The 20,567-nt window shown below is 41.0% G+C and overlaps 1 protein-coding gene across 4 annotated transcripts in view; it reads right to left on the bottom strand.

Moving 5' to 3' along the window:
- WDR44 (WD repeat domain 44) overlaps positions 1-18,428 on the bottom strand; it is an 88,796-nt gene extending 70,368 nt beyond the window's left edge. For 3 of the 4 annotated variants that reach the window (XM_032330170.1, XM_032330172.1, XM_032330171.1), the window contains exon 1: positions 17,931-18,428. In XM_032330170.1, the coding sequence (XP_032186061.1) occupies positions 17,931-18,007 (77 nt within the window). In that variant the 5' untranslated portion in view covers positions 18,008-18,428. The remainder of the gene's footprint in view (positions 1-17,930) is intronic. The other variant, XM_032330173.1, reaches the window with a different exon arrangement.
- Positions 18,429-20,567: the final 2,139 nt, after the last annotated feature.

Below are 20,567 nucleotides of genomic sequence, written 5' to 3'. Positions count from 1 at the left end.
GGGTGGCTCAATCCGCAGGCATCTGCCTTTAACTCAGGTCAAGATCCACTCAGCAGGGAATCTGCTTCTCCCTCTGCAGCTTCCTCCTGTTCATGCCCTCTCTCTCTCCCTCTCTCCCAAATAAATAAAATCTTTAAAAAAAGGGGGGGGGGATTCAATTATTATATATACAATATCTTTTCAGGACACTCTTCATTTTTTTAAAAAAGATTTTACCTATTTATTTGACAGACAGAGATCACAAGTAGGCAGAGAGAGCGGGGAAAGCAGGCTCCCCGCCAAGCAGAGAACCCGATGCGGGGCTTGACCCCGGGACCCTGGGATCATGACCTGAGCTGAATTTGAAGGCAGAGGCTTTAACCCACTGAGCTACCCAGGCACCCCAGGACACTCTTCATTTTATAAAAAGGATACTAGAAATATTTCAGATACATTATTTGTCAACCAAAAAAAAATTTTTTGCAGTCTTCTGCAATATGAAGGATTTGCTTCCCAAGTCTGTCATTACATAATCTTGAAATCCTTCCACAACCACAAGCACTAATAGCTCCTAGATTTGAATGGCAATCAATACAAGTGTGTATTAAGAACCTTTATAGATTAAATTCCCCAAACAGAAGCTAGTTGCATGTACTGTTTTGCCTGGCTTACTGCAAAACCCACGTTTTGAAATCAGGTGTGATTACAGATAAGAGTCTTGGTTTTTCAGAGCTTCAGCAAGTGGTTTCTCTCCAGGCAATCACTGGATCACCTTTTCCAATTTTTTTTTGAAAGACTTTATTTATTTGACAGACAGAGACCACAAGTAGGCAGAGAGGCAGGCAGAGAGGGGAAGGGAAGCAGGCTCCCTGAGGAGCAGAGAGCCTGATGCAGGCTCTCAATCCCAGGACCCTGGGATTATGACCTGAGCCGAAGGCAGAGGCTTTAACCCACTGAGCCACCTAGGCGCCCCACCTTTTCCAATTTTAAACGTAAATCTTCATCACTCACATGCTATGGCTTTATGGTAATCAGGCCTTAAAATCATGGTGCAAGTGCTTAAGTCTGTTTTAGAAAAGAATACTGCATTTCTGTGGTTTCAAAAAACCAGATCCCACAAACCACCCTACCTCTAGTTTCTCATCCTTTAGTTACAGATCATGCCTTTGGGCTTGCTGTTCCTCTACCTCTTACCTGAGGGTTATCTGAAAAGCAAACAAACACAATCTGTAAGCCTTCTGACAATAGGAAGGAAGGAGAGTGCAAACTAAACCTACATTTGCCACCTGCTTCATAGTCAACTAAACGACTAGGAACTCAAAGATCCACTTCCTAAAGCACACAAATAAAATATTAAAAGCAATCTCATACTTAACATTCACATTTCCAGACTTTATACTATACTAGATGAAAAGAATATACCAAAACAATTTTGCAACACAAAGAAAAATGGATGTACAAAGTCTTTTTCTGTCAGTAAGAGGATGCACCTTTTTCTAGGCTCTGAGGAAAAAAAAAAAAAAAAGGTGGTTGGCTCTGAAGAAGCCTCTTGTCAGGTTGCAAAATTCCTGGCAGAGTCCTAAAGGGGTAAAAAGCAGCAATGACATGGAAGAAGGAATATAGAGTGAACCAACTGGAACAAAGCTGGGACATAAGAACATTTTTCTTATAAGAAGGTGGCTACCAACGGCTTAAGAGATAATTACCCTATAGCTTGATCTTGTTTTTATCCTCCTCTTCTTTTTGCCTTTGCCATCAGGAAAATATAAAAGTAAAATGAGCTTAAGCAGTTTTTCAGGGAATCGAATCAAGCAGATCAAAGAACAGCTGGCCTGTACAAAGTGGGTGCTGGGATTCTAAGGTCCTTGAGGTGAATAGGATATGAGCATAGATAAGGCCTTACCAAGTCATTCAAATAAACAGGTATTAAAGAGTTTTGCTTTCTAAAACCCAGTAAGCTGAAACAGGAAGATATGATGGTAAACTAAGACCAACACCCAAGTGGCTAAGTCTAAATTAGGAATCAGAAGGGTTCTGGTGATCAGAAAACCTTGACATGAAGATTTTCTCCCCACTTAGGTCAGGCAGGAAAAGAACATCAAACAGAAAGCCAAAGACAAAAACAAAAACCCAGGGTTGAACAAAAATTGAAAACAGTTCAAATTTAGATAAGATATAGTTTTATCTTTAAAATCTTGCTCTATAAATAAAATCTTAAAGGGAGGGGCGGGTGACTGGGTGGCTCAGTTGGTTAAGCATCTGCCTTGGGCTCAGGTCATGATCCCAGGGTCCTGGGATCAAGCCCCGCATCGGGCTCCCTGCTCAGCGGAAGGCCTGCTTCTCCCTTTCCCCTACTCCCTGGTTGTGTTCCCTCTCCCTCTGTCTCTCACCCTGTCAAATAAATAAAATCTTAAAAAATAAATAAATAGGGGCGCCTGGGTGGCTCAGTCGGCTAAGCCTCTCTGCCTTTGGCTCAGGTCATGATACCAGGGTCCTGGGATCAAGCCCCATATTGGGTTCTCTGCTTAGGAGGGAGCCTGCTTCCTCCTCTCTCTCTCTCTTTCTCTCAGCCTGCCTCTCTACCTACATGTGATCTCTGTCAAATAAATAAATAAAATCTTAAAAATAAATAAATAAATACATAAATGAGATTTGGTGTGCAGTATTATTCATTGGACTTGAGGTATATACACTGATTTTATTAATCACATTTTAAAAAGATTTTTAAAATATTTATTTGAGAGATGGAGCACGCATGTGAGCGCACTTAGGGAGGAGCAGAGAAAGAGGGACAAGCAGATTCCACGTTGAGTGTGGAGCCCAATGCAGGGCCCAATCCTACAACCCTGAGATCATGACCCAAGCCAAAATCAAGAGTCAGACATCCAACCTACTGAGCCACCCAGCTGCCCAGGCAGATTCTTATGGTAAGTTTTACTAATCAAATATGAAGCAATAAAATCATCCACAGAAAGTGGTAAGTCAAGGAACACCTTCAACTAATAACAGTACTCGAACTAAAGAAATGAGATCTAAGAGAAAATTATTTGCTGGCCTTTCAAAATCGAATCATTTGTAAAAATAAAAAAAATAATTTGTGACAGTACCACACCCATTCTCACAGCTCTATTTTAAGTTGGCTGCTACCAAAAGTGAAAATCCCAACCGGAAAAGTCTAGGAATAGCAGAAAAAAAAACGTTAGGCAATCACAAATGAGTCAATTTTCCTAGTACAATCTATAATGGCATGTTTTAACTAAGCAGTTGAAAATAGGACTCATATTTCCCTAGATACATGGCAACACTGATTTATTAACATTAACAAAAGCCAAGAATATAGTTATAATTATCAAATAGGGAATTAACTGAATCTTTGAGATGTGAATTATTATTTCTATTATTCTTTGAAAGACCATTTTAAGTTTTAAATACTATGAAAGTGAAGAAGTAGAATATATCTAAAATACCTAATATAACTATTTTATCCATGATATTAATGGGAATAGATAGTGAAAAAAATTTGGCACAATGGCTCTGTTTTTCCAAAGTGTATTTTTGTGGTTACATTTATAAATAATCTGTAATAAAAGAAAACTTCATAAATATAAATCTAGTCACATGTGAAGTAATTACAAACTTAAAGTAGATCCTTAATGATATCTATTTTTTCTAAAATGACAACCTGATTTTTCAAAACTAATTTACATAATCCATGTAGTTTTATGCCATATTCCTGAAAGAATATCTTGATAATCTATTTACTGACAAAAATAACAGAAAAATATATCCGCTCCCTGGGCCTACTCAAGAATTCTAAACTAAAAACATTCTACTTTGCACATTTACAGACTTTCAATAAATACCCACATTAAAACAGTAATTGAAGGAGAGGGCATCTATCTCACAATGTCCCAATTTGTCAGAGTGGGTTAGATAAAATCACATCTCTTAATGATTTCAAGCAATTTTTAGTAAAACCATAACAGAAACAGGTAACTAAATTTTTGACTGCCTAGAGAAGTCATTACTAATGCAGTCATGCTAAATCACTTTGCAACCTACTTTTTAAAAAGTAAACAAGAGGTTGGTCTACAGGTTATATCAAAAGCTTTAGCAAGTTAATGTGCTAATATGATTTTGCAAGTTATCTAAAACATCCAGTAGTGTACTAATCTTAAAATGTAAACGCCAGGGGTGCCTGTCTGGCTTCGTCAGTGGAGCAGGCGATTCTTGATCCTCGGTCTTTCTCTCTCTCTCTAATAAAAGTCCCATGTTAGGCAGAGCTTACTTTAAAAAAAAAAAAAAAAAAGTAAATCCCTATAACATCTAAGGTCACCCTATATAAAAATTAGAGCTTTAAAGAATCTGTCATGAAGCACCTGACTGGCTCAGTCCGTTAGGAGTCTGCCTTCGGCTCAGGTCATGATCCCAGGATCCTGGGAATGAACCCTGCATCGGACTTCCTGCTCAGTGGAGAGCCTGCTTCTCCTCCCTCTGCCCCTGATGCTCTGCCTACTTGTGCTCTTTCTCTATCTCTGTGTCAAATAAATAAATAAATAAAATCTTTAAAAAAAATCTGTCACAATCCCCCCTTTAAAAAGTTTTACATAAATCAATTCTATGATCAGTGAACAGGTTTATTCAGACTTTGAGATTCTTCACTTTTCTCTGAGTTTACTGCTTATCACCAAAGATGGGCAGAGGGACAAAAATCAAACGAAACCATTTATTTTGTTTTTAATTTTTTAAAAATTTACTGCTATCTGTGATAAAAGGTTGATGGGAAAGGAGGCTGTAAACTAATGAGTGAACTGAGGCGTTGGTGTAACTGATAGTTTTTTTTTTTTAAAGATATTTTTTATTTATTTGTCAGAGAGAGAGAGGGAGAGAGAGCGAGCACAGGCAGACAGAATGGCAGGCAGAGGCAGAGGGAGAAGCAGGCTCCCCGCCAAGCAAGGAGCCTGATGTGGGACTCGACCCCAGGACGCTGGGATCATGACCTGAGCCGAAGGCAGCTGCTTAACCAACTGAGCCACCCAGGCGTCCCGTAACTGATAGTTTTTAATTGTTCATGTTCTCCACCCATATAATGAATAATAGAAAAATTATCAGATTTCAGTACATTTAATAGTAAGCATTTTATTTTATAAATTTGATTACTATGCTTTATGTATTTGAATTTCTACTTTTGCATTCTTTAATGAAATATGTATTAAAGACTTGATAATTCTCTAGAAAAATATCGAATCACCTAGAATGCTTACCTACATAAACATTCTGAGTGGGAGCACCTGGGTGGTTCAGTTGGTTAAGCGACTGCCTGGAGTCCCGGGATGGGATCGAGTCCCGCATCCAGCTTCCTGCTCTGCAGAGAGTTGGCTTCTCCCTCTACCCCCTCTCATGCTCTCTCGCTCTTTCTCAAATAAATAAATAAAATCTTTAAAATAACATTCTGGGGGCACCTGGGTGGCTCAGTGGGTTAAGCCGCTGCCTTCGGCTCAGGTCATGATCTCAGGGTCTCAGGATCGAGTCCCGCATGGGGCTCTCTACTCAGCAGGGAGCCTGCTTCCTCCTCTCTCTCTCTCTCTGCCTGCCTCTCTGCCTACTTGTGATCTCTCTCTGTCAAATAAATAAAAATCTTAAAAAAAAAATAACATTGAGTGGCAAGTTTATTATTTATCATAAAAATGGTTATTCAATCTTATTTAGATCTTAAATAGTAATTACTGATAATGTTATTTTTCTAATTACTTAGCTATGAGGAATGCATTTTCCCCATTAATTTGACAGCCAACAGGGGTTTGATTAGGTGGAAAAAATTAATAACTACCACATGCATTCATTGTGACTGCTAGAAAACACCTCTGAAGGGAAAGGGGAAAAAAAGAAGCATTGTGTTTCCAATTAGTGGCTTGTAGCCAAAAATATGAATCAGTTATACTAAAAAACAAAAAACAAAAGACCTAACCCCCGCCCCCCCCAACTGTGGTCTAAGTAAACAACTGACAACAAGCTATAAAACAAATACAGGGGGAAAAAAATCTAAGATTAAGACTTCTTTGATGTGGCACAGAAGCCCAATCAGCAGTGGCTCACATCTTGAGGGGTTTTCCCTTAGGAACAAAGAACATACCCTAAGAAATGTAGTTTGCAGTATCTGGAATTCCAGCTCTTGCAGTAGCAAGGTCATTTTCTGACCTAGCTACTGTACCATAATTAATTCCGTCAAAGTTTGAAAAGAACATTAAAAATACTCCTTTTTAGGGGAGCCTGGGTGGCTCGGTAGGTTAAACATCTGCCTTTGGCTCAGATCTAGGCTCTGCTCAGCCTGGAGCCTGCTTCTTTCTCTCCCTCTGCCTGCCACTCCCCCTGCTTGTGTGTGCGTGTATGCTCTCTTTCTCTCTCTCTCTCTCTCTCTCTAATAAAATCTTTTTTAAAAATACTGCTTTTTATTGTTTTAAACAATAAATTATACATACCCAAATGGCAGAAGAGTTAGTCTCATCATTCTAATAATTCACATTTAAAACATGACATGACGGGCGCTTGGGTGGCTTAGTGGGTTAAAGCCTCTGCCTTCGGCTCGGGTCATGGTCTCCGGGGTCCTGGGATCGAGCCCCTCTGCTCAGCAGGGAGCCTGCTTCCTCCTCTCTCTCTGCCTGCCTCTTGGCCTATTTATGATCTCTCTCTGCCACATAAATATATGAAATCTTAAAAAAAATGACATCACAAATGTTTATAGTTTAGAAAAGCAAAATAAGGAGAGACCTAATCTTTTTTTTTTTTTTTTTAGATTTTATGTATTTATTCATGAGAGACAGACAGAGAGAAAGAGAGGAAGGCAGAGGCAGAAGAAGCAGGCTCCCTGCGATGCTGGGAGCTTGATGCCAAGACTCTCAATCGCAGGTCCCTGGGATCATGGCCTGAGCTGAAGGCGGATGCTTAACCAATTGAGCCACCCAGGAGCCGTGAGATCTAATGTTTTAGAACTTCATTCAAAACCATCACCTAATTATCACAAAGTAGTGAAGTTCCACTTCTGCTGGCTGGCCTTAATCTACCCCAGGTGAGTTTTATTTGCAAAATTAGCATAGTAATTGCCCTGCCTATCTCACAAAAATTGTCCTTTTGTCTCACGCAGCTGCAAGAAATCAGAAGAGATAATGAGACTAAAGAAGTACCTTGTAAACTAATGACCAACACTGGTTGATGGTATACCATCATTCTTTACATGTAACAACACGTAGGGCTATATTCTTATTACGGGTTCTTATTATGAACCCATTCATCACTGGAAGAAAAAGTTGAAAACAAGAAATTGATAGGACTACAGGATAACTGGCAACACCTCCCACGGCTTCACTGTTAACATTTAATATTCGCTGAGTACAGGATGTCCTCAAATTACAAAGGTTCCATAAATCCAAACCACTGTCCTTGCCTCAGCCCCCTCCTTTTCCTCCCTCTTTGCTCTTAAAGGAACTGGGGTGGGGGTGGGAGTGCAGATTTGAGGGAACCAGGAAGTTCAAAAGTAGAAGAAAATGGGAAAAGAAGTGGAACACCACAGAGCATGCCTACTCACCATCCCTATCACCATCTAAACCCTTTGTTGCTACTACACAGCAGCTGTAGACATCTCTCTGTGCTGGGAAATAAGGCAAAGGTTAAAAGTCAATAGCCAAGAGCTATGACCTGAAACAAAATAGGGATAGTAAAGTTCACCTAAAGGGAAAAAAAACTGATCTCTGTCATTAGCCGTAATCTCTAAAGCCAACCCAATAAAGATAAAATACCAATTGCAAAATATTGACAAACTACTCACTTTCACTCACAAATGTCCTAGTTTTATCAAACTACCTATTTATTCACTCCGTTCACCTATCTTACACTAACCCAATAAATCTACCCAACCTGTGATGCTAACCTATCCCACTTACCAACACATTCACTATACCCTATTTAATTAATCTTTCTCTACCTCTTCCCAAAGACCCACCCACTATATTTCAGCCATCAGGGCCCCTTTTCCATCCTAAGGGACAGTAAGTAATTATATGTAGTGAATCTCTGTATTAATGACATTGGGTAAGCAAAGGAGAAAGATGGGGGTAAAAGGGGTGAGACTGGGGCTGGAGTAATGTTCAAACAACCTGACATTTTCAGTTTGACACGAGTAGATAAGCACATTTAAAAAAAATCTTTTTGGGGCGCCTGGGTGGCTCAGTGGGTTAAGCCGCTGCCTTCGGCTCAGGTCATGATCTCAGGGTCCTGGGATCGAGCCCCGCATCGGGCTCTCTGCTCAGCAGGGAGTCTGCTTCCCTCTCTCTCTCTCTCTCTGCCTGCCTCTCCATCTACTTGTGATTTCTCTCTGTAAAATAAATAAATAAAATCTTTAAAAAAAAATAAAAATAATAAAAAAACAAAAAATATATTTTTAAAAATAAATAAATATCAATTCACAGATCTGTACACCTGGGGCTAGTAATACATTATATGTTTATCAATAAATAAATAAATTTAAAAAAAATAAAAACACACAAATTATTAATAGTACTGCTAATAACCAGAAAGATGATTCCCTCAGTCTCCCAATTTAACACACTTTCAGGAACAAATTTAAAAGAGAACTATTGATATTAAATTCATCCATGGCTAATTTTTCCAGTTCAAGAGCAATGCCAGGAAAAACAAAACAAAACACTCCTACCTCTTCTCATGAACCTACTTAGTAACCAGAATGCTTGCTTCTGAGAAAGTGGGTTTGAATACAGCTCTACAGTCTATTTATTGGTTCTCTAGAAAGTCTGACCTGTGGTTCAAAAGAATGCCCACAGTTTAATTAGTTTGCACTGGAACAGTCTTATGACAATTAGTAGTGCTCAGGTAGGTTTTACACAGGAATGGCTTGCTCTATACAGGCTGCCTACTAGAAAATATTAAGGTTTTCAGTCAGAAGTTCCAAAAATTTTATGCTTCATGCTTTTATTTATATACTTTTTTTTGACAGAGAGAGAGAGAGATCACAAGTAGGCAGAGAGGCAGGCAGGGCGGGGGGAAGCAGGCTCCCTGCTGAGCAGAGAGCCCCATGCGGGGCTCAATCCCACCCTGAGATTATGACCTGAGCCGAAGGCAGAGGCTTAACCCACTGAGCCACCCAGGCACCCCATTTATATACTTTTAAAGACTTTATTTATTTATTTGACAGAGACAGAGAGACAGAGAGAGGGAACACAAGCAGGAGGAATGGGAGAGGGAGAAGCAGGCTTCTCGCTGAGCAGGGAGCCCTATTCTCGCCTGGATTCAATTCGGGGCTCGATCCCAGAACCCTGCAACCACAACCTGGGCCACCCAGGCACCCCCTTCACGCTTCTAAAACAAAACAAAACAAAACAAAACACAACTATTTATCTTCCCCCCCCCCCGCACCCCCCCCTCCCGCTTTCTATAAAACAATGTTCAGGATTAGGGCCCTGTGGAGAAAGTAAAACTTCTACTGCCCCTAAATCTATCTGTGCAACTAAAATAAAGTTCTCCTTGGAGAATTATCAGACTTCAACCACAGTTTTGATTAAGATACACCAGTCCTAAGATGAAGCCATTCAAATCATGATTTCAACAAAAATTCAAACCAGGAAGATGTAATCATTTCACAAATATACAATCCTAGTATGTAATTTTCTAGTTCAACAAGATAAACATGTTTTGAAAACTAAAAAAAAAAAAAAAAAAAATCCTAAGACTGAAATTCTACTTATTTTTTTTTTAAGATTTTATTTATTTATTTGAGAGAGAGACAGTGAGAGAGAGCATGAGAGGGGAGAAGGTCAGAGAGAGAAGCTGACTCCCCATGGAGCTGGGAGCCCGATGCGGGACTCGATCCCGGGACTCCAGGATCATGACCTGAGCTGAAAGCAGTCGTCCAACCAACTGAGCCACCCAGGCGCCCCAATCTACTTTTTTTTTTTTAAAGATTTTATTTATTTGTCAGAGAGAGAGCGAGAGCACAAGCAGGCAGAGGCAGAGAGAGAGAAGCAGGCTCCCCACTGAGCAAGGAGCCTCGATCCCAGGACTCAGGGATCATGACCTGAGCCCAAGGCAGCAGCTTAGCCGACTGAGCCACCAAGGTGTCCCTCTACTTTGATTTTTAAATCGACATTACTTATATACAGAAACAGATACCAGTATTAGCTAAATCATTAGCAGATTAACCATGTCCAATTCAGGTAACCCAAGAGATTAATTGCGCATATTTAGAAGTCACTACTATACCATACAGTATTAACAAGCATTAGCACCAAAGACAAACAGTAACACAAACACTAATACATAAACCAACCATTTATAAATCCTAAATATTTCAATATCCTTTTTTTTTCCTAAAATAAACTCTACACAATGTGGGGCTTGAACTCATGACCCTGAGATCGAGAGTCACACACTCTACAAACAACAAAGCCATCCAGATGCCCCTTCAATATTCTTATTTTTAGCAAGACAAGTAAACATTTATAATTCAAAACTAATATATTTATATGAATTCCGAGGTTTTTAAGAAATAAAAAATGCGCCTGTCAAGTAAATAGAAAGGCTCATAATAATGACCCACAGTCAGTCTTTACCTTTCCTGTTTACTCAAAGGCTGAAAAAGAAAGATAACCTTTCCTATTACATATCTAAACAATTTTCTCAAATTAGAATGAATTAATCTAAGGGCCATTCTTTCTATAACCTACAGAAATTATTTTTGTTATAAGCCAGATTACTTATTTGGTAGCTGCTGATGAATCAAGGTGGCTTTTAAATCACTTGAGCTAGCTTCTGATGATACTTAGTCTAAAAATCACATTTGCAAATACTATTTCTTACATGGCCACTCTTGATCTTGAAACTTACTCTAGCTGATATTACAAAAGGATGGCCACTGGATGTCCGTGACAAGGACAAGGACTAACAATGGAACTGGGAACATGAGAGTGAGGAACTGTTGCCTAAATGCATTCTTGTTAAATTCTGTATGCTTAAAATATTGGGAGACAAAAAGGTTTTGTGGACTTAAAACTAACTGACCCTGATGGAATGCCAAACTGTAAACTGCAGGACAGCTGCAGCTGGTAATAAAACGCTAAAAACTGAAGAGCTTTAGCAGAACCTGATTATATGGTAATCCCAGTATCTGAGACAAGGCAAAGGAGCTGGAAGAATAACTGATAGGCTGGTTGCCAGGGTAACCAAGGTAAATTTGTATACTGACTTGGGAAAAACACTGGGGTTGCCATCAGGTATGAGACCCACATTATGTTTCATGTGCTTCTTTCCTCAATTTTCAATCACAAGATGACAAACTAACACAAAGACCACTCGGTTTGAAAGAAGAGAATGGGCTTCTGCTCTGAAGAGTAAGGAAAGCACCCAATTAAAGGTTTAGCTGTTTAGCTCATTAATATGCCACAGCTAAAAGAGAACATGCCTTGTGAAAGTCTGTAGAAATTAGTTTAGCTCTGGGTAGAAAACCAGAATGTAGGTTATTTATCAAGTTAGTTATCAGGAGAACATCCTAAAGTACCTATTAATTTTTGTTACTTTAAATTTTGAGTTATTCCTTGTGGGCTCTTAATCTCTTACAAAAAGGATTTTTTAATTCGCACTGTGTAGGTGTGAATCTAAAACAATACTAAATGGTGTGCTTTGTTTTATCTCAGTTATCTACACTCCAGGAAGCAGCCTTATAACCTGGTCTCCATGAAGGCTGCTGGGCCTACCTCCACCACCTCTACCTCCATCACCACACCCCCACCAACCAAACCCATCCTCCACCTACACTACCCCAGGAGGTAATTACCAGAACTGCAGCCCACTATGAGGGGGAAACAAACAGCGTCTTTAAGGGGCTTGCCTGGCAAATTCACCTGACTTTTTCAAATGTATCTCTACATTGGATGGCTGTGTAATGTAAAGGTTACACAGTAAGTCTAAAATACCAACAATTACAGACTTCTTTCTGTTCTGTAGGTCCACCACTGAACTGTCAACATCCTAAAACTAAATACATTCCAAATACCAAAAATTTTTTAAAGATTTTATTTATTTATTTGACAGAGAGATCACAAGTAGGCAGAGAGGCTGGCAGAGAAAGAGGGGGAAGCAGGCTCCCCGCTGAGCAGAGAGCCCGGGGCTGATCCCAGGACCCTGGGATAACGACCCGAGCTGAAGGCAGAGGCATTAACCCACTGAGCCACCTCGGTGCCCCCCAAAATTAAATTTTATCTACTCTATTTTATGCAGTAGGCTATCACAAGAACAGAGTAAAATTTTTAGTTTATAGGAGTTTGTATGGATTCAAATTGAGAACCCCCCAAATTGCCATACTAATAAGGACTGTCCTGTCTCCATGAGTCACCAATTGACAGTTAGAGGACACTAAATTTAGAGCCTGAATTTACCTTATATGTAGGTTCCCCTCACTTCAACATGATGTTATGTGGGTGTGATAAACAGCTTTTACAAATGTATTTCTATCAATCCACAAAGCCAAAAGCAATCAACAATAATCCAGGATTTATAAATATAATCTGATTAAATCCAACCCCTGAACAGCCATTTGAAGTAAACATTCTTAAAGTAACCTATTTGCACAAACGTTTTTTAAATTCAAACTTGTATCAATTTTCACTTCAGAGGGAAATCTTTCTAATACCTAAGAAAGTGAGAAGCTACGTTTTCAACAGAGGCGGCTATGCAACTTTTTGTTTTCAGATTGAACAATTCTTCAGGACAGTCTGATCTTGGTTCTCGTGACTTGAAAATCAAGATTTCACCCATTACGATAGACTAGTGGGGCGCCTGGCTGGCTCAGTTGGGAGAGCATGCAACTCTTGATCTCGGGGTCTTGAGTTCAAGCCCCCATGTTGGGCATGGAGCCTACTTAAAAAAAAAAAAGAGTGGGGTTCATACTAATTATAGACTCCTGAAACTGAACTAAATAATAATCACTGTTCTTAGATCAACTATTCTGCCACCATCCTGATTGGGAGAAAATTAGTGAGCAAAAGTTAGAACCCTAGACAGAACAGTCCATGTCCTCTGACAGCAACAAAACAGAATCACGTTGGATAGAAGACCACCTTAAGATCCCCACTAACAGGAAAAAAAAAAAGAAGAAAGAAAAAAACCAAACAAACAGAGCCCCACTAACAGGTTAAGTGCCAATAACCTAGAGCAGGAATAGCCATCAATACTTCCCTCCTTCCAGAGAAAAGGCAGCATGGTATAAATGAGGAATCAGGAGACTAGGGTTCCAGTTTCAAGTCTGCCATTAATCAGCAATGCGTTGACTTCCCCTCTCTGAGCCTAGGTTTCTCTTTCAGTTAAATGGGACAGTTGGACTGAATGATCTCTGATTCTTTCCTCTCTAAAAATGTTACCATCAGGGGTGCCTGGGTGGCTCAGTCGTCAAGCGCCTATCTTTGGCTCAGGTCATGATCCCAGGCTCCTGGGACTGAGCCCCTCATCAAGCTTCCTGCTCAGTGGGAAGCCTGCTTCTCCCTCTCCCACTCCCCCTGCTTGTGTTCCATTAAAATAAAAATGTTACCATTCTATCCATCCTTTCAAGGCCTCAAAAATATTTTGGTTGCCACTAAAAAAATAAAGACTGCTCAAAATGTCACATTCATTTTTATAACACGTTCTCACTGCCAGCCTTTAGTATGTGTATGTATAATTCACACAAACTAGGAGGAGCATTCATGTCATATATAATTTACCCAGTAAACATTTAATTTAAAAATCTATGGGTCTGGGGGCACCTGAGTGGTTAAACACCTGACTTTGGCTTAGGTCACCATCTCAGGGTCCTGGGATCTGGTCTCTATGTGGGACTCCCTGCTCAGCGGGAAGTTGGCTTCGCCTCTCCCTCTGCTCCTCTTCCTTCTTGCACATGCACGCTCTCTCTCTCAAACAAAATCTTTTTAAAAATTTTTAAAATAAAAATAAAATCTATTGATCTTAAAATAACAAAAAATAAAGTCTATGGGTCCTGAATCATGTACTAAATAGTATCAGATTTGTTAAACTGAAAACTAAAAAAAGGGTGCCCGAGTGGCTCAGTCCGCTAAATGGCTGTGTTCAGCTCAGGTCATCATCCCGGGGTCCTGGTATGGAGCCCCGAATCTGGCTCCTTGCTCAGCGGAGAGCCTGCTTCTCTGGCTCCCACTCCCACTGCTTGTGCGTTCTCTCTCTCTCAAATAAATATTTTTTCAAAAACTTTAAGAAAATAGGGGCACGCCCGGGTGGCTCAGTCATTAAGCATCAGCCTTCGGCTCAGGTCATGATCCCAAGGTCCTGGGTTTGAGTCCCACATTGGGCTCCCTGCTCAGCGGGAAGCCTGCTTCTCCCCCCTCGCACTCCCCCTGCTTGTGTTCCCTCTCTCCCTGTCTCTCTCTCTGTCAAATAAACAAAATATTAAAAAAAAATGGAAAGATTTCCCAAGAACAAAAGCTTATCAGTAAAAGCACACTATTAAACCTCAACATGATGAGAGACTTTTAGAATTAAGAAGAGTTCTCAGTGTAATCTCAATTTAAAGATGAAGAAATGAAATGACTCAGAATGCAGGGCTTTTTTCTATTATACCACACTTCCTCCTCCCTTTCCTGCTTTATCAAAAGACAGCATAGTAGCAAAAAGAATGCTAGACTGAAACTGACCTGAATTCTGGTTCTAATTGCCATTAATTTGCTGTGGCACCTTGGACAAGTCCCTAGGCTTCGATTTTCACAATAATTTATATACAGAAATTATCAGTTCAATTCAGCAAACTGGTCCTAAAGCATTTTACTCCGGAATCTCTACACACAAATGCATACACACAGTGTGGGACAGCTATAATGTACTGGAAAAAAAAATACCGGACGAGGAATCTGAAGAACTGGCTTCAAATCCCAGTTCTGTCACTTACAAACTGTGTCTCTGGGGCCAATTCATTAACCTCTCTGAGCCAAAGGCTCCTCATAGGTAAAAATGGAGAAAACAAGGAAATCCGACCCAAAATATAAATCAAAATAAAGCATTATAAATGTGGTACCAGGGGCGCCTGGGTGGCTCAGCCATTTAAGCCTCTGCCTTCAGCTGAGGTCATGATCCCAGGGTCCTGGAATCCAGTCCCCTTCAGGCTCCCAGCTCAGTGGGAAGCCTGCTTCTCTCTTTCTTCCCCCACAACACACCCCCCTGCTTGTGCTCTCTCTCTCAAATAAATAATAAATTAAAATCTTTTTAAAAATTAAAAAAAAATTAACATGGTAATATTGCAAAACTGGGTGACTGGAGATCTGCCACTGTGGAAAAGTAGGCTGTACTGGAATCAAGTCTTTCTATTAAAAAACTGGGCTGATTTTGAACGTTCAAAGAGTAGAACAACAAAGGTGAAGACACCAATGGAGGGGAACAGAAGAAATAAATAAATTTCAGGGAACACAAAGGATTGTGTATTTGATTTTTTAATTTTTTATTTTTTATAAACATATGTTTTTATCCCCAGGGGTACAGGTCTGTGAATCACCAGGTTTACACACTTCACAGCACTCACCAAAGCACAAGGATTTGTGTATTTGGATTCTGATTAACAAAACATATGAGAACTCTCACTTGCCCATCCGTTTACTACAATTTGATGAAATGGTCTGTGTACTGTGGCACACCCAACAGCAAGGAACATTTATTAAAGTTTGCAAACTCAGTCTGTTAACCTCTCAGAGTTTGTATGGTGTGCCACTCCAATTCATTATCAAGGGACAGAAGATACTTCTGATGACCACATATCTAGTGATACCACCTGTTTCCACAAATTAAGATTTCTCACTGCCTTTCTCTTCACGGTACCTTATGGTACCTTATGCAAAAGACAAAAGCAGTCACAAAGGACAGAGGAAATGTTAATGATGCCAACTTTTTCAGTCCTCCCAGTACTGCTAGTTCCTTTCAGATGCAATTCTCTAGATGAATCTAATTCTCTTTCAACCCCCTCCCCCAACTAATACAGAATGGAGCCATGAAATTCACAGACTGACACTAAAGCTTTACCCATAGAGCTCAACACCATTAGTATTTGGAGAGGTTGGAGAGGTCAGAGTTAAAATTAGAAGGCTGGGTCCCATGGGAGAGACGTTTTTACTTTTCACCTAATATCAAAGGATCAAAGTGCCTGAGAAGCTCTATTATCCCAAGAAGCAAGAAGTGATTCTATCAATTCTATCAAAATGACTCACTGAGTTTAAATAAGTTAAACAGCTCCAGGTTCTGCATACTTCCTCCCAAAGTAACCATTGTGTGAAGTTAAATTTTTTAATTCCAAGAAAGAAGGAAGGGAATGGACATTTGGGTTCTTTCTCTGTGCCAGGTTCTAGGCTAGACAATATACACTCCTGATATAAGTGTCCTTCAAAATTAAATGTTTCATTCATTGAAAAGGAACAATATTCACAAATTTCTAAACTGATTAAGATCATATGTTATTTCCTTCCCCCACTCCACAAACGCACACTCAAAAGCATTAAACCATTAGGTCTGTCATTTAACCTAAATCGACAGTTCAACAATTCATTACTTTTAGGGGAAACAAAATTTAATTTCAAGGGAATTCAATCTATTTGGAAATTCAAAAGTATTTTCCATCCTATACCATCTAGCTATGAACTCGTTTCAGACACTGAACTTGGAGACTCAGTACCACCTCAAGACTGGTCACTGCCACCCAAAAATCTCATAATAGTGATAGGAGGTTGGTGGAAACACATCTGCGATCCACGAATGTACATTTCTTTCTGATTTTGCTGTCCCAACTTTTTCGGTGTATGTTATATATAAAATATATTAGGCTTTAGAATGATTTCTAGAAAGTACAGATAAATTTTATTTGCATCAAACACGGTATTTCTTCCAGGGGGTAAGTGTGGGAATTGAAGGCAGTGGAACTCTTGTAACCGTATTACTGTCTACTTACATTAACATTCAAATTTTACCAATTCTTAAGTTCTTACAGCATGAAAATATATTTCACTGCCTCTACTTCCACAAAAGTCGGTAGAAGAGTTCGGCAAAATAGCTTTAAATCCTGTTTCAACTTTGAAAAGTGGAGGAGTGGGTAAGTAGAAGTCCCAGTCAAGCGAAGCATTCCAACTACTGCGCTTCCTTAAGCAGAATCTCTCATTCGAATCATCACTAAAACATCTTGCAGAATTAGATAAATAACACAAAGCTGTGGCTCTCCTTCCAACCACCAGATTACTCAGCACTTGTTTGTATCTCTGTAGTTGGTTATGTACAACTGAGTCCAGCTACTCTTAAGACGGCATTCTCCCTTAATGGTAAGGACCTTGTCTTTGATTTCCTTTGCCTCACCGTAAGGTGCTATTTTAATTAAACACTGTTGATCTACAGTACATCAGCTAGAGGACTTTCCCAAGTAAAATACCCAACCATTCCCCCGCTCCTTTTCTTTCGGTGCAACGAAGAGGACGGCAGATAGTTACAGCTACCTCTGAAACGAACAGGTAAGTTAGCGGCAAAAGAAAAAAACCTATGGGAAATGCAATTTGTCCTGTTACTGCTCCTTTAATCTGTGGTCCCCAGGGCCAAAACGGATGTTTCGAAGGTAAAGCGCAGAAACCCCACAAATACAAATCGCCGGCTCTCGGGCACGTAAGCTGTCCCACCTCGAAGAAAGCTGGACCAGACGAGAGAGGGGATCCTTAGCCCCAGGGGCCGCTCACCAGAGAAAGGCGGGTGTTTGGCCGAGGTGGGCGATTCCCCCTCCCCCGACTCCCTCTGAAGTGCCCGAGTGAGACACAGGAGCAGCGGTGGCAGACACAGCGGGACCTGGGAGGGGTGCCGGAGGAAGGCACCGGGGAAGCCCGGGCACTGGAGCGCGCGGCTTCTGGGCCATAGCTCCAGTTACTTACCCCACAGGGTAGCCGCCCCCCAGGTGCACATCTTCAGAGGCATCAAAGAATTCCTCGGTGTCGCTTTCCGACGCCATTTATAGGACACACCCGCGGGTGAGGGGGCCGGCGCCGCCTGGAGGGAGGGTGACTTTCGTCTCCTCCTCGTCGTCCTCCGCTCCGGCGAGACCGTGGGGTGGTGGGTCCCGGGCGAGGACAGGGACCGGGGAGACGATCTAGAGTGAGGAGCCGACGAGGGGCAGGGGCCGCCGTCAGCTGCCGGGCTGCGGGAATGACCGGCCGAGCGGCAGCCTGAGAAGGCGGCGGTAGGTCCACGGACAGTTGCAGTCGCCGCTCCCGGCGATAGGTGTACAAGGAGAGCGAGAGAAGAGGCGGTGGCTCTCTGTGGGGGAGGGCGGGCGCGCCGACGACAGCAGCTCCAATTTCTCCCGCAGCAGCAATTACAGCAGCTGAGAGTCAGTTGCCCGCAAAATACGGACGCGCACCTAACCTCGCGAGATTTCGGGAGGGGCCGGTTAAAGCGTGGGCGGGGCGACGAAGAGGCGGGGGCGGTTCCAAAGCGGCAGAGCTCAGATTTCTTCTACCCGAGAGGCCTATCATAACGGCGCAAGCGCGTTGAGGGCGTTCGGTGAAGGCCGGAAGTAGCCGAGGAGGGTGGAGCCTACAACCTGCGCAGGAGCGGCGTGGTACCTTAGAGCTGAGCGAGCGAGCCCGACGTAGGTGGGGTCCGGCAGATGATCTTATACTGTAACTTTGCAGTTCCAAAGAGAGGCATCTGCGGAGGGGTGGTTTTGAGTCTGCTTTTTTTCCCTTGAGAGGAAATGGTGTCTGGAAGCATTGGCATTGTGGTTTACATTTATTTACGTCGTCCTAATTTATCCAAGCCCAGAATATCCCACCCTAGGGCATAGGCAGGTCCACCTTCTCTAGCGTTAAGGGAATAACTCTCCCTATTTACTACAGAATCTCTAGTTGAGACCCCTAGATAATATTCTGCGGGCCAGAGGGTGGGGTCCAAGAGAGATACGTGGGGAGTGTGCCAATTCCATGAAGTAATGATGGATTTATTGCTGGATCAGAGCCAGCATAGGGCCTCCAGTTACTCTCTTCTACAAATATTTGTTGCTGCCCATGCTTAATGGGAGAGAAATTCTTAGACCGGCCAAGAAGTGGATCAGTCAATGGTAAATATACATTGAACAGATACCGTTGCAAAGCTAAGAGCTAGTAACTTTATTCTGACCCTTGATTGCCCAATGTCCAGTGATGAAAATAGAAAAATTGTTTTTGAAAGACCAAGATGTACTTTCTTACCGGATCATTAATCGCCAAAGTGATAACATTGACTTTCTATATGATCACTGAAACACATTTGTTTACCATTGACGTCATCACAGGAAGGCTGTCAGGACTGTTTGCTCAGACTCAACTTCTGCTCAAGATGGCAGCAGGAAAGACTGGATTGGGTCTGGGCACTTGGCCTGAGAGGCTACAGTGAAGTTCTAAATTTCTCCTTGTAAAGCAAACAGGGAAAGACCTGGCATTGTTGGTGTACTGCAGTAAAACCAAATGCCATATACTGTAACTTCTGTAACATCCCAGGGAATTCAGGGGAAACACTGCTTGTTCAAATATGGTAATTTTTTTCAGCAAACCATATAATAATTCATATGGAATAAATGAATAGCAGTGAATAACCTCATTCGGTTCAGGTCAGATAGTACTGCCGAATAAGTTTAGGTAAGATTAATTAGACTGTCAAATAAGTTACTAAAACTACAAAGAAGATTCTTAGTTTCCAGAGCTTTTTGGATTTCAAAATAGCAGATTTCCGGGTCCTTGTGTCCTTTTGTCACAATCTAGTAATTATTAGCTTTTATGTGTTTTATTGCTCACTAGGAAAGATATGCTTTTTTCCTTACGGATTATGGGAAGATAAACTACTTGAGTGTATTCTCCTCCTAGTCATCTAGTAGTGAATTTATGTGTGCCTTAAAAATTAAGTTTGGTGTTGGGGTGCCTGACTGGTTCAGTTGGTAGAGCATATGGCTTTTGATCTTGGGGTCCTGAGTTTGAGCCCCACCTTGGGCGTAGAGATCATTTAAAAAAAGTATATGAGTAAGATATTTTAGTTCCTGTCTTCCAGGAGCTCACAATCTAGCAACAGATCCAAATATGGATTCCTAATTTGGTGCCCTTTTTTTTCACTATACCATATCACCTTTCTTGGATCTTTCTTTTCCTCTTGGACCTTTTCAGTTACCATAAACATTATGCTTAGAAAAAATTAAAGTGGAGAAATGATAAACAGAAAACATATTAGAGCTATTAAAGTTGCCTGTTTAAATGCTTTTATCAGTTATGTGAGACAGTGAGTTTCTGGTAAAATCAAAACACATGTGTACTACGTGTCATAATTTTTTAAAAAAAGATTTATTTGTTTATTTAGAAAGAGAGCACAAGTTGGGGGAGGGGCAGGGGCTTGGCCAGTGACTTGATCCAGTAACCCTGAAATCATGACCTGAACCCAAACCAACAGTTGGATGCTCAACCCACTGAGCCACCCAGGTGCCCCTCATAACTGTTTTTAAGATTTGACTTTAAAGTAATCTGTACACCCAACATGGGGCTTGAACT

This window comes from Mustela erminea, chromosome X, assembly GCF_009829155.1.
Source record: "Mustela erminea isolate mMusErm1 chromosome X, mMusErm1.Pri, whole genome shotgun sequence".
Lineage (NCBI taxonomy): Eukaryota > Metazoa > Chordata > Mammalia > Carnivora > Mustelidae > Mustela > Mustela erminea.
This window is presented reverse-complemented; position numbering and strand designations above follow the sequence as displayed.